Source organism: Lithobates pipiens, unplaced genomic scaffold (assembly GCF_037356315.1).
Source record: "Lithobates pipiens isolate NorthernLeopardFrog02 unplaced genomic scaffold, aLitPip1_a1.2 Scaffold_51, whole genome shotgun sequence".
Taxonomy (NCBI): domain Eukaryota; kingdom Metazoa; phylum Chordata; class Amphibia; order Anura; family Ranidae; genus Lithobates; species Lithobates pipiens.
The window spans coordinates 2,793,514-2,806,241 of record NW_027507874.1 but is presented as its reverse complement, the minus strand read 5'-3'; the positions used below and the strand labels follow the sequence as shown (position 1 = coordinate 2,806,241).

At 44.3% G+C, this 12,728-nt stretch overlaps 4 protein-coding genes across 4 annotated transcripts in view; 1 reads left to right on the top strand and 3 right to left on the bottom strand.

The window, feature by feature from the left end:
- The window catches only part of LOC143957110 (uncharacterized), a 497,982-nt gene that overhangs the window by 129,501 nt on the left and 355,753 nt on the right, over window positions 1–12,728 (bottom strand). The window lies entirely within an intron of this gene.
- Window positions 7,374–7,920, bottom strand: LOC143957160 (histone H2B 1.1-like). Its single transcript, XM_077467314.1, has one exon. It carries the CDS (start codon window positions 7,841–7,843, stop codon window positions 7,463–7,465), a length of 381 nt encoding a protein of 126 aa, XP_077323440.1. The 5' UTR covers window positions 7,844–7,920; the 3' UTR covers window positions 7,374–7,462.
- Window positions 8,138–8,628, top strand: LOC143957159 (histone H2A.J). Its single transcript, XM_077467313.1, has one exon. The coding sequence runs from the start codon at window positions 8,162–8,164 to the stop codon at window positions 8,555–8,557; it is 396 nt and encodes a 131-aa protein (XP_077323439.1). The 5' UTR covers window positions 8,138–8,161; the 3' UTR covers window positions 8,558–8,628.
- On the bottom strand, window positions 10,969–11,327 carry LOC143957175 (histone H4-like). Its single transcript, XM_077467327.1, has one exon. The coding sequence runs from the start codon at window positions 11,293–11,295 to the stop codon at window positions 10,984–10,986; it is 312 nt and encodes a 103-aa protein (XP_077323453.1). The 5' UTR covers window positions 11,296–11,327; the 3' UTR covers window positions 10,969–10,983.

The following is a 12,728-nucleotide window of genomic DNA, read 5'->3' as shown; positions in this document are numbered from 1 at the left end:
TATAAATGACACTGGCAGGGAAGGGGTTAACACTAGGGGGCAATCAAGGGGCTAACTGTGTGTCCTAAGTATGTTCTAACTGTAGGGGGGGGGGGGGGTGGGACTGACTAGGGGAGGAGAGAGATTGGTGTTCATACTTAGTATGACACACAATCTCTCTCCTCTCCCCTGAGAGAACTGGGATTTATGTGTTTACACACACACATCCCCGTTCTTGTTCTGTCACGAGAGATGGCGGGTGCCTGGAGGTGATTGCGCCCGCTGGGCACTCGCATCGGCTCCGGGGACACGTTTCGGCCGTGCGTGCGCCACTGGAGGCGTCTTAAAGAGCCGATATACAGCTACGACAGCTCGTGTATAACTGCGGCGGCTGGTCCGGAAGTGGTTAAAGTAAATTTCTGCTTAAATAAATAGAAGGACTTCAAATTCCACCCCACTCCAAGTTGCTTACCAGAGTGTATAAATGTCTGGGCCCCATCAGGCCACCCTCTGGTGACCTGATGGAGCCCAGGAGATGACAGGCGAAGTAGGACTTTATTTCCATTGTCAGAGCGTAGGCACAATACCCATGCAGTGCGCTGCACAAGTTATGTTTTTTTTTTTTTACAGACTCATTCTTACCTAGGTTTATGCAGCATTGGTCTGATGCTGCATCTGTCCCCCGTGCAGACTTTATTATAACTGTACTGTGTTTACAGATTGTACAGCCATAGTAAAGTCTGCACCCAACAGCCATGTGACTGGGGTTGCCACCTGTCCAGGTTTTACCCGGACAGTCCGGGGTTTGAATCATGTGTCCTGGTTTCAGTCTGCCAGAAACCCGGACACATTATTGAGACTGGGCTGTGGCTCCCCAAGTAACCGAGATAAGTCACTCACAAATCTGTTGCCGTCCAGGAGCTGCGGGCGGCTGTCCAAGGGCAGGTTTGGCATCACTGAAGGGTGGGGCGATGATGTCAGCAAGAGCAATTTGGCCACACCCACTTTTTGCCACATTACTACTCTCTTTGGAGCACCCAAATATGTCCTAGGTCTTTTATAATCCCATGGTGTTTACTACAAAAAAAATAAAATAAAAAAATGCGATAATCAGCTTTCATCTAAAATTAACTGAAAGGACAAACACAAAAGTTGTTCTTGTACAGTACCAGATTAGGGATGAGCTTCGAGTTCGACTCGAACATTGCCTGTTCGCCTGTTCAGCGAACAGTGAACAATTTGGGCTGTTCGCAGCAAATTCGAAAAGCCGGAACACCCTGTACAAGTCTATGGGTAATATGCAAGTTACTGTCCTAAAAAGTCACCCGTCACCTGACCCCGCCCCCTCTGACGCTGGTGAAGGGAGCCAGGGGTTCGCCAGTGACGTATGGGTGACCCCGCCCCCTCTGATGTAACGGAAACCTGCGTTACATCAGAGGGGGCGGGGTCACCCACACGTCACTGGGGAACCCCTGGCTTCCCTCTCCAGCGTCAGAGGGGCGGGGTCAGGTGACAGGTGGCCCCGCCCTTCTAATATAAGAAACGTCAGCGCTGGGATCTCCGCAGTGCCTCCGGAGTGGAGACAGAAGACGGATGTATGGACAGCGCTGGACTGAGAAATCCCCTGTCGCTGGATATGATCATCCATCGCTGGACCCCGGAGATTCGTTGCTGGATAGCAAGAGTGGATTAGCACCGCTGGAATCTTTTTTTTATTTTTAATAAAGGAATTTTTCAAAAGTGTGTTTGTCTTATTTAACCATTTTTACACTTTCTGTGTGAAATGGTAGGGGTACTTTTGTATCCCCTTACCATTTCAAACAGGGGGGGGGCGGGATCTGGGGGTCCCCTTGTTAAAGGGGGCTTCCAGATTCTGATAAGCCCCCCGCCCGCAGACCCTCACAACCACCGGCCAGGGTTGTGAGGATGAGGCCCTTGTCCTCATCAACATGGGGACAAGGTGTTTTGAGGGGTCACAGACCCCCAAAGCATCCTCCCAATGTTGAGGGTATGTGGTCTGGTACGGTTCAGGAGGGGGGGGGCGCTCTCTGGTCCCCCCCCTCTTTTCCTGCGGCCTGCCAGGTTGCGTGCTCGGATAAAGGGTCTGGTATGGATTTTTAGGGGGACCCCCACGTCTATTTTTTTTTTAAATTTGATGCAGGGTTGCCCTTAATATCCATATCAGACCTGAAGGGTCTGGTATGGATATTTAGGGGGACCCCCACGTCAATTTTTTTTTAATTTGACACGGGGTTCCCCTTAATATCCATGTCAGACCTGAAGGGCCTGGTAATTGAATTTAGGGGAACCCCCACGCTTTTTTTTTTTTTTTATCAATGAATGAATGAATTGTCGGCCAATACAGAGAACACTCATTGAGTGTTCTCTGTATTACGGGGAGCCGACAATTTAGCCGCAAGTGATTTTAAAAGACTTTTTTTCCTGCACAAATGACACTTGCAGGGACAGTTCTAAGCACCAGAAACATGCGCCCCTTCACAGGCATACTATAGATACCCCCCAGCTATGAAATTTAAAGGAATATTACACTTTTATTGTTTCACTTTAATCATTATTAAAATCACTGCTCCTGAAAAAACGGCCATTTTTAAAACTTTTTTTTTGCATTGATCCATGTCCCCTGGGGCAGGACCCGGGTCCCCAAACACTTTTTAGGACAGTAACTTGCATATTACCCTTTAAAATGAGCACTTTAGATTGTGAACGTTCGAGTCCCATAGACTTTAATAGGGTTCTAAAGTTCACACGAAGTTTAGGTCTGTTCGCAGGTTCTGGTGCGAACCGAACAGGGGGGTGTTCGGCTCATCCCTATACCAGATCAACAAGAATTTGTGTAGTTTAGTAACCCCTTCTTTTTTGTAAGTTTTCAAGGCCTCAGTGCCACTTGGTTCCCTTCTGGCACATCAGACAGCAGCATGGTCAGTCTGGGGAGAAGGGAGTGTTAGATGGACTAGCTGATTTAAATACACTAACAAACTGAAGCCAGGGGCGGACTGACTATTCGGGCCCTCGGGCACTGCCCGAGGGCCCCATGCCACTAAGGGGCCCCATCAGGGTTGCCAGCCTCAATAAAACCAGGGACAGTATGTAAAAATCTTTTTTTTTTTTAAATCCCAAGATTATAGCTACCCCGCCTCTCCAGTACCTTTTCCGTGTGTGTATGTGTATTCTGTGTGTGTGTGTGTGTATTGTGTGTCTGTATACTGTATGTGTTTGTATACTGTATGGTCCCATAATCTATTGCCTGGGGGCCTCATAATCTCCCATTGCCCAGGGGCGCCATAATCTTCTCCTATTGTCCAGGGGCCCCATAATCTACTATTGCCCGGGGGCCCCATTAGTTGTCAGTCCGCCCCTGACTGAAGCCAAACTCCAGCTCACACCTTATAATCAGTTACAGCCGTTTTATTTGCCTTTTGGGATAAAGGTTTTACATGAAAAAATAGAAGTCAATCATTTTAATCACCCCTGCCAGTGTTAAAGCGGAGTTCCACCCTAAAGTGAGACTTCCGCTCATCGGAACCCTCCCCCCTTTCGGTGCCACAGTTGGCACCTTTCAGGGGGGAGGGGAGTGCAGATACCTGTCTAAGACAGGTATTTGCACCCACTTCCGTGCATAGACTCCCACAGGAGTCTATTCCTCTTTCTGTCCCGCCACACTGTCTGCTGGGACACACACGGGTCCCAGTGACAGCGCGGACCATTCCCATTGCACTGCGTGAATCACGCATGCGCAGTAGGGAACCGGGAAGTGAAGCCGCAACGCTTCACTTCCTGATTCCCTCACCGAGAATGGCGGCAGCAGAAGCCGAGAGCCGAGCCATCGATCGGCCTCGGCTGCTGACATTGCTGGACTCCAGGAAAGGTAAGTGCCCATTTATTAAAAGTCAGCAGCTGTATTTTTTTCGGGTGGACTCCCTCTTTAAAGCGGTAGTAAACCCGCTAATGTTTTTTTTTTTTTTAACCACCTGCAAAGCAAAAGGCATAATGAGCTAGTATGCACCGCATACAAGCTCATTATGAAATACTTACCTTAGAATGAGGCCCCGACATCTTGCCCGATCCACGCCGAGGGAGCTGACATGTTCCCTCTGCATTTCTTCCGGCTCCGGCGCTGTGAGTGGCCGGAGCCGCGATATCGTCACTCCCGCGCATGCACGTGGGAGATTTCTTTCCGGCCGGTCGGCCACTGCCGGATTTTCAGCCAAGAATCCTCTTGTGCGCATGCGCCGCTGCAGTCAGCGGCGCATACCGAGGGGAATATCTCCTAAACCGTACAGGTTTAGGAGATATTTTTTTTACCTACAGGTAAGCCTTATTATAGGCTTTCCTGTAGGTTAAAGTAAAAAAAAAGAGTATACAACCACTTTAAGTGCTTTGTCTCACACATGTAAACTGATACTTTCTGCTGGAGAGCTTGTACTTTTGAAAAACAACAGACTTACTGGCTGGATCATAAAATGAAAATAGAAGAAAGGAAGCCTAAAAAAAAAGGAAACAAATGCAGCCATCACATCTAAGAATCGGTAAGCTGTAATATAATAAATGTTTGCTTTTGGGTTTAATACCTGAATGTCAATTTTACATTGAGGGGCCGAGCCGCAACTGCAAGCCGCTTGCGGTGTGGTCACATTGAACTCAGTGGGCGAGTATGACAGGGGTTTCTAGTGTTTCTACCTTTTCTTCAAGCCAAACCCAAACACTTTAGCAGCCTGGGACACCTTTGGGTGCCCCAAGGAGAGTAGTGTAGCAGCGGCTCCTGAAGAGCACACGCTATGCGTTTTTTCTAAAATTAAAGTTGCCTAAACTGCAGTTTAGTTTGGGTGTAATTATCTAAATTGGGCCTCAGCATTAGTCTGACTGGACTGTAAGTTGTTCAGCCTGGCCACAGGGGGCACTGTCTCTTCTGTCAGGCATGGAACTGTGGTCTGGTTAGGCGCTTAACTTACTCTCTAAAAAAAAAAAAACTCAATTAGCGATTATTGATTGGTTTGCGCAAAAGTTATAGCGTTTACAAAATATTGGATAGTTTTATAGCATTTTTATTCATATTTTTTTTTTTTTTACTAGTAACGGCGGCGATCAGTGATTTTTATTGTGACTGCGACATTATGGTGGACAGATCAGACACTTTTGAGACATTTTTGGGACCATTGTCATTTATACAGCAGGGAACAGACGATCAGTGACAGGCTCAGTAGGAAGCACAAGGAGAGGTTTGTTTACACTTACCTCTCCTCGTTCTTCAGCTCTGTCACCCGATCACGGGACACCAGCAGCAATTGGGTTCACTGGTCCCGCGGCAAAGGAGCTCAGGACCGGGTTGCGAGCGTGCCGCTAGCAGTGCGCTCGCGACCCATGGCTGGGCACTTAAAGAGCAACATACCTGTACGTGCTTGTGCCCAGCCATGACATTCTGCTGACGTAAAGGTGCAGGAGGCGGTGCTTAAGCAGTTAAGGTAGCGCCACACACCTACTTAATTATCCTACTATATAGGAAAACCAAATGATAGAAATCCTAAAATATGGCACCATACGTGGCACCATGACCGCCATGCATTTCAATGGGAAATTCTGAATAAGAAGCCAAACTATTCCTATATAAAAACCAACTTGGCTCACCCAAATTCCACTTGTTTGGTACTCATTGGGCATCCTACTATTAGTTGATGTTCAATTTGGCCTGAGCCAAGTGATAGAAATCCTAAAATATGGCACCCTGTCACCCATGCATTACAATGGGAAATTCTGAATAAGAAGCCAAGCTTTTCCTATTTAAAAATCAAACTTGTTTATACTCATTATGCATCCTACTATTTAGGAAAGTTCAATTTTGCCCGAGCCAGGTGATAGAAATCATAAAACTTCTACATGAGAATAAGAAGATAACTTGAGCTTCATAGAAAAATAGGAGATTACAACGTGGTGTTTGATAACAGAAGTAGAAGTCATACCGGAGAATTTGAGGGAATGAACACAGGGTGACATCTAGATTGCATTATTAATCCGATTACTTTGCACGGAGGTTTTGTCAGAAAATTCACTCAAAACATTATTTGAAGCATATTTCTCATGATATTTTCATCATGTCAACTTTACAATGAAATCACAGCTCTGATATGGTGTATGTGAGTGGCTTCTACAAGAGCCTTTGGGGTTGATTTACTAAAACTGGAGAGTGCAAGATTTGGTGCAGCTGTGCATAGAAACCAATCAGCTTCTAACTTCAGCGTATTCAATGAAGCTGTGACAATAAAACCTGGAATCTGATTGGTTTCTATGCAGAGCTGCAGCAGATTTTGCACTCTCCAATTTTAGTAAATCAACACCTTTGTGTCCTGTTGGGGATTTACTTGGCACTGGTGTGCACAACTTTAACACTATTATTAATAATATTACCATCATACAGTTTACACAGCTCTTTACAATAAAAAAAATGGTGGCAGTACAATCACAATATAGTTCAATAAACAAGGAATAGAATTCTGCTCATGGAGTTTATAATGTAAAGAAATGTTTTTATAATCAAAGATTAGAGACTCCTCAGTGTAAGAATTAGAAACATGGAGATTGGTTTATGTTTGCCCATATCTCAGTAAATTAGATGACAAGGAGGGGACAATATTCCCTGTAACCTCCACTTTCCAATCTGTATATTGTAATCTGAGGCACCTGAAATTTACGGAATACCCTTTATTAGAGAAAATACTCTTACACACCTATATAGAGAGATAGAGACCAGGGAAGCCAATGTTTGCCCAGCTGATGATCTAAACCGCCTCTTCCCCCACATCTATGGTTGAGCTCCCATAGAAAAGTGCTGTATGACAAAATTAAATCAAACAAAATAGGATGAATAAGTAATAATTCTAAGCAGATGATCTCTAAACTATTTTGAATATGTAAGCATCCCCCATGTATATGTCTGCAGACATTGGCATGATTTGTGCAGTCTTATACAAATCAAAAAACACAAACTAAACGTATATAAGATTGTGTGTCATCCTTATATATACATAAATATTCACTTTCAATTTACGGAAAAAAAAAAAAAAAAAAGCTCCCATGTATTCTGAGGAGCAACTCTGACACCTAGTGGAGATATATATAAAAAAAAATATATACTAATATACGGAGATCGGGGAAGAGATACAATGTGATTGGATGGTTTGTTCCCACATTAGCCGACAACATTGATGTACAAATCAGATCCTCCAATATGGATTGTAGATTTGGGTCTAGGAGAAAAAAAAATCCAGCATAAAGGGATTTCTAATTAGAATAAAGCTTCAAATGTACAATTTCCTCATCAGATTGTAGAACAAACAGATTATGACAATTGTACACTTAATGTATTTCTAATTTCAATAAAATGTGATGAGAGCTCATTGATGGAAATGGTGGGCGGCTCTTAGAAGAGCCTTTGTGTCTTGTGTTGGGATGATGATGGGGGGATGGGGGATTACTTGGCGCTGGTGTACTTGGTGACGGCCTTGGTGCCCTCGGAGACGGCGTGCTTGGCCAGCTCTCCGGGCAGGAGGAGGCGGACGGCGGTCTGGATCTCCCGGGAGGTGATGGTGCGGCGCTTGTTGTAATGAGCCAGGCGGGAAGATTCGCCGGCGATGCGCTCGAAGATGTCATTGACGAAGGAGTTCATGATGCCCATGGCCTTGGACGAGATGCCGGTGTCGGGGTGGACCTGCTTGAGCACCTTGTACACGTAGATGGCATAACTCTCCTTCCTGCTCTTCCTCCGCTTCTTGCCGTCCTTCTTCTGGCTCTTGGTCACGGCTTTCTTGGAGCCCTTCTTGGGCGCCGGGGCGGACTTGGCTGGTTCAGGCATGATAAGGGTTAATGTGATCTCCGCTGTGTGGAGGGAATGTGTGCTGGAGCCGCCCTCATGTGCTGCTTTTATAGGCGTCCTATGCAAATGAAGTCTCCTCCCTCCTCACTCTTCTATTGGAGGATTCAGTCATGTGGTGGGGAGGAGTGTTTTGCTTCCCTTGCTCGTTTACTGATTGGTGTAGAAACAAGTCAGAACATAATTGGCTGGCTTGGAAATTAACCAACCACAGTGTGTGATGTCAGAGCATTGACTGTATAAACACAAGGAAGCTGCAGAAATGAGCGATCTTTAGCAGAGTAACAGAAGAATCTCACAATGTCTGGCCGTGGAAAACAAGGAGGCAAGGTTCGGGCTAAGGCCAAGACCCGATCATCCCGGGCTGGTCTGCAGTTCCCAGTTGGTCGTGTTCACCGTCTGCTCAGGAAGGGCAACTATGCGGAGCGGGTCGGGGCCGGAGCTCCCGTCTATCTGGCCGCCGTCCTCGAGTATCTCACGGCTGAGATCCTGGAGCTGGCCGGCAACGCCGCCCGCGACAACAAGAAGACCCGCATCATCCCCCGACACCTCCAGCTGGCCGTCCGCAACGACGAGGAGCTCAACAAGCTGCTGGGCGGCGTCACCATCGCCCAGGGAGGAGTCCTGCCCAACATCCAGGCCGTGCTGCTGCCCAAGAAGACCGAGAGCCACAAGGCCGCCGCCAAATCCAAGTAATCCCGACAACTCCTTTCTACTCCCAAATCCATTCATTTCTACAACACAAAGGCTCTTCTCAGAGCCCCCCACATCTCTCTACAAAGAGCCCCCCACACACCCCTCATTGTGTCTACCACATCACATGCAATCAGCCCTCAATTGTCTGCATAGCTTTACACGGGAAATACATTCTTATTTATTCACACTTCTAGTACAGGAGATCTGTACAGGGAGGACAATCACTACATATAAAGAGCCTGCAATGTATTATTGGAGGACCTGGTCCTCTTATAGGGACTGATCGGCATTGTCCTTCAAACATTGGTTCTGCTGAATCTATTACATATCAGAAATTGTAGTAAAACAATCATCCTCCGACTGATCGGGAACACAGATCTCAGAATGTTCCTATTATGCCGGGCGGGGTATGGAACGGATTTCACTTCATTTTAAATAGAACCTCACAATCATCTCAGATCGGCTAACCTGACACAGAAATGTAATGAAACAAAATTTCAATTCTTCCGGGGAACATTCCAGACACTTGATAAACGCGCTGATATATTATATTTCCCGGGGTTTGTGTTACAGAATCCTAGAGAATGTTTTCTATAGAGATCAATGAAAAGTCTACAGAACAAGCATTTTCTGGGCTGAAAACGGAGAAAGAACAGAACACATTTCTTTGGATTCTTCATCAAAAACATTGGCTCATGAAGGAATCGCCGACAGTTCTGATTGGCTCATATTTCAAACTGCTACATACAAATTTGCCCGCCAGAATTCTTTAGAACGTTACAGACAAATAATCAGCCCATTTATACCGCCAAATCCGACACTGAGACCATCAGATGAGACAATTATCTGAGAAATATCATCAGCGCTTTGTTCCCAAACTGATTCATCGATTAGTCTGGAATAGAAATCGATTCAGAAGATTGTTGAATGATGTAAAAATGTTCTCGAGTTCTAAAAAGTGAAAGGACTGGTAGAAAACATGACACTCCCAGATACATATGTACAATGAATCAATAAAACAAACAGATCGGTATCCACTGTAACGAGAAATCAGCAAAATATTAACAATGTTTCTAAGTAATTATCTACAAAGTACTGAATGGTTTTATCTTAGAAACATAAATGACCCCCCCCCCCCCTTTCTTTAGTAATCTTTCATAAATATTAATAATAGTAACTGGTGATTTGTTTTCTCTCCGAAAAAGAATTGGAAGAATAGGTTTGTCATGAGATCTGTATAGGATCATGGGATTGGCCTCTATCAGATGTAGCAGTAACAGATTTCCCCCATATATATAATGTGAATGGACTGGTAGAAATCATGACACTGCCAGATACATAAAATTATGTACAATAAAATACATAATCAGATCTGCATAGGATTATGTAACTGAAAAAGAAAGAAAAAAGATACAAATATGTACTATGAATCAATACAGACAATATTGCGCTTCTGATGAATTACATCGGTTTCCATTCAGCAAAATATTTAAAAGCTTCTAAAATGAATAGAGCCGCCCTTCTCATCTCCGCTCAGCTTTACACCCAGGAAGGAGAGATGTAGGAATTAAATGCATTTCTTTGTTTCCTTTTCAAAATAATCTTTAGAAATAGTGGAACTGGTGTTAGGGAGTGTTAAAGATTCATGTTTTCCATGTAATCTCCAGGTACACGTGCGATCTGCTTTACTAAAGAGTCGTAAGAACACAACAAAATGATCTATCCAATGTTGTATCCAATTGGGTAGAGAGTTGATCTTCAAGACTGTACAATCTGTACTCCGGATGAAATATGAAAACTTCTTCCACCCTAACAAATGATCGAATCCGATGATAATTGTACAGAAATCCTCCATCCGTTTCCTGCTGAGATTTGGCGCTACAATAGATCTGGTTCTCTGGATGGAACGTTCTTAGGACCCATACACGCTATTCGATTGTTTGTCAAAACCATATAATAAGAGATTAAACCTCAAGTTTCAATTTGTAAACAATCAGGCAGGCCCTTACACTGCGTGGTTTCGGTAAATCTGAAGAGAAAAATCTGCAGAAAATCGAATCGTGTGTATGGGGCTTTAGACTTAGGGGAGAAAAGTCCAACTAAAGCTGATCCGATCCCAGTTCTGGACGTTTCCCAACCAACCAAAAAGGCTGTTTGATTCGAATCTTTAATAGGCCAATTAAAAGCAATCACCCCTTTCATCTCCTACAGTGTGATCACACTTAGATCGCCTATACAGGGCGAATGTCACGTGGCCAACCCCCAGAACAAACCCTCCCGCTACAGAAGTGTGTACGACGCGTCATTTAGATTTCATTTACTTCTACTAATAACGTAAACAGCGGTATGTAGCTCTTTGTACGAGAAGGTGGGTGGCCCTGAGAAGGACCTTTGTGTAGGTGAAGTAGGTAGGTGTCTATGAGGGTTTAGCCTCCGAATCCGTAGAGAGTGCGCCCCTGGCGTTTGAGAGCATAGACGAAATCCATGGCGGTGACGGTCTTCCTCTTGGCGTGCTCGGTGTAGGTGACGGCATCGCGGATGACATTCTCCAGGAAAACCTTCAGCACTCCGCGGGTCTCCTCATAGATGAGTCCGGAGATGCGCTTGACACCCCCTCTGCGGGCCAAACGTCGGATGGCGGGTTTGGTGATGCCCTGGATGTTGTCCCGGAGCACCTTCCTGTGCCGCTTGGCGCCTCCTTTCCCCAGACCCTTCCCTCCTTTACCGCGACCAGACATGACGACTATTTCCTGCGCAAATAGGAACTGAGCTCAGCCGTCTGCCTGCCCTCCTTATATACAGCCTGAGCGGACCTGATGGAAACCTTCCTGGGAAAGAGGCGGAGTCACACCCATCCATTACAAAATAATAGACAATGTCATTCCTTTATCAGGCTCCTAAATATTCTGTTGTATTCAGATACATTAATGCAGCAGCAATACATTTCCAGAAGATGAATTTCTTCTTTATTCTAAATTATTTTCTATTTATACCTGGAGATTACACGGAGAACACGACGATTTAACGCTTCATAACAGAAAAACAATCAGCCGTTTCAATTGTTCATAGTAATTCTATATTTATAAAACATCATTTTGAAAAGGAAACAAAGAAACACATTGCTTCTGACGTCTCTCCTTCCTAAGGATGAGCGGACCTGATGGGAGACAGGAAGAGAATGGGCGGGGTCTAGTCATTTATTACACAGTATAGAATCTCATTTAATTAGAAGCTTTTCAATAGATTGCTGAATGGAAACTGATGTGATCCATCAGACGCACAACATTATCTTTATTGATTAATTGTACATATTTGTCTGGCATGTCATGATTATTACCCATTTCTACCAATAATGTCATATTTATCGATCTTTGTATAGGAAGCGCAAAATATGTGCAATCTGCTATATGTATACATTATATATCAGACAGAGAGTCAGAGAAGGAAATGTGTATATATATATATATATATATATATATTTATATATTTATATATTATATGTCTATATTTCCCCATTTAGTTTTCTGAATTCTGAGGACTTGGAATAAAAGAGAACATATGGAAATGTTTTATATTATTCAATAATCTTCGGACTCCATTTCTATTTATTCCGGGCTAATTGATGAAAATAAAGCATCGATGATATCTCTCGGATAAATGTCTCATCTGATGATCTCAGTGTCGGATTTGGCGGTATAATAGGGCTGATTATTTCTCTGTAACGTTCTTCACTATTCAGGCTGCAAATTTGAAATCTGGAATTTGAAATCCGAGCCAATCAGAGTTGTGGGCGTTTCCTTCATCAGCCAGTAATGTCTTTCTGATGAAAATTTCAAAGAAATGTGTTCTGAGATCTTTCTCGGTTTTCAACCCAGAAAATACTTGTTCTATAGACTTTTCATTGATTTCTATAGGAAGGGGGTGAATAAACCTCCCTTCTATTCCCATCCTGATTCTAGATTTATCGCGGAGATCATCTCCACTTTCTGTCTGTATATACATCCCCTATTCACCTCCTTGTACTGCACACACACCCCAGTGTTCTACCAGGAATGACCACAAGGTGGCAGAGCTGAATAACACTTATGCCGCACTCACACATTGTTACAATAAAAGATCCTCCACAATCTCCCGCCTTACATTGTTACTTTACATGAAATCACAAGAAGAG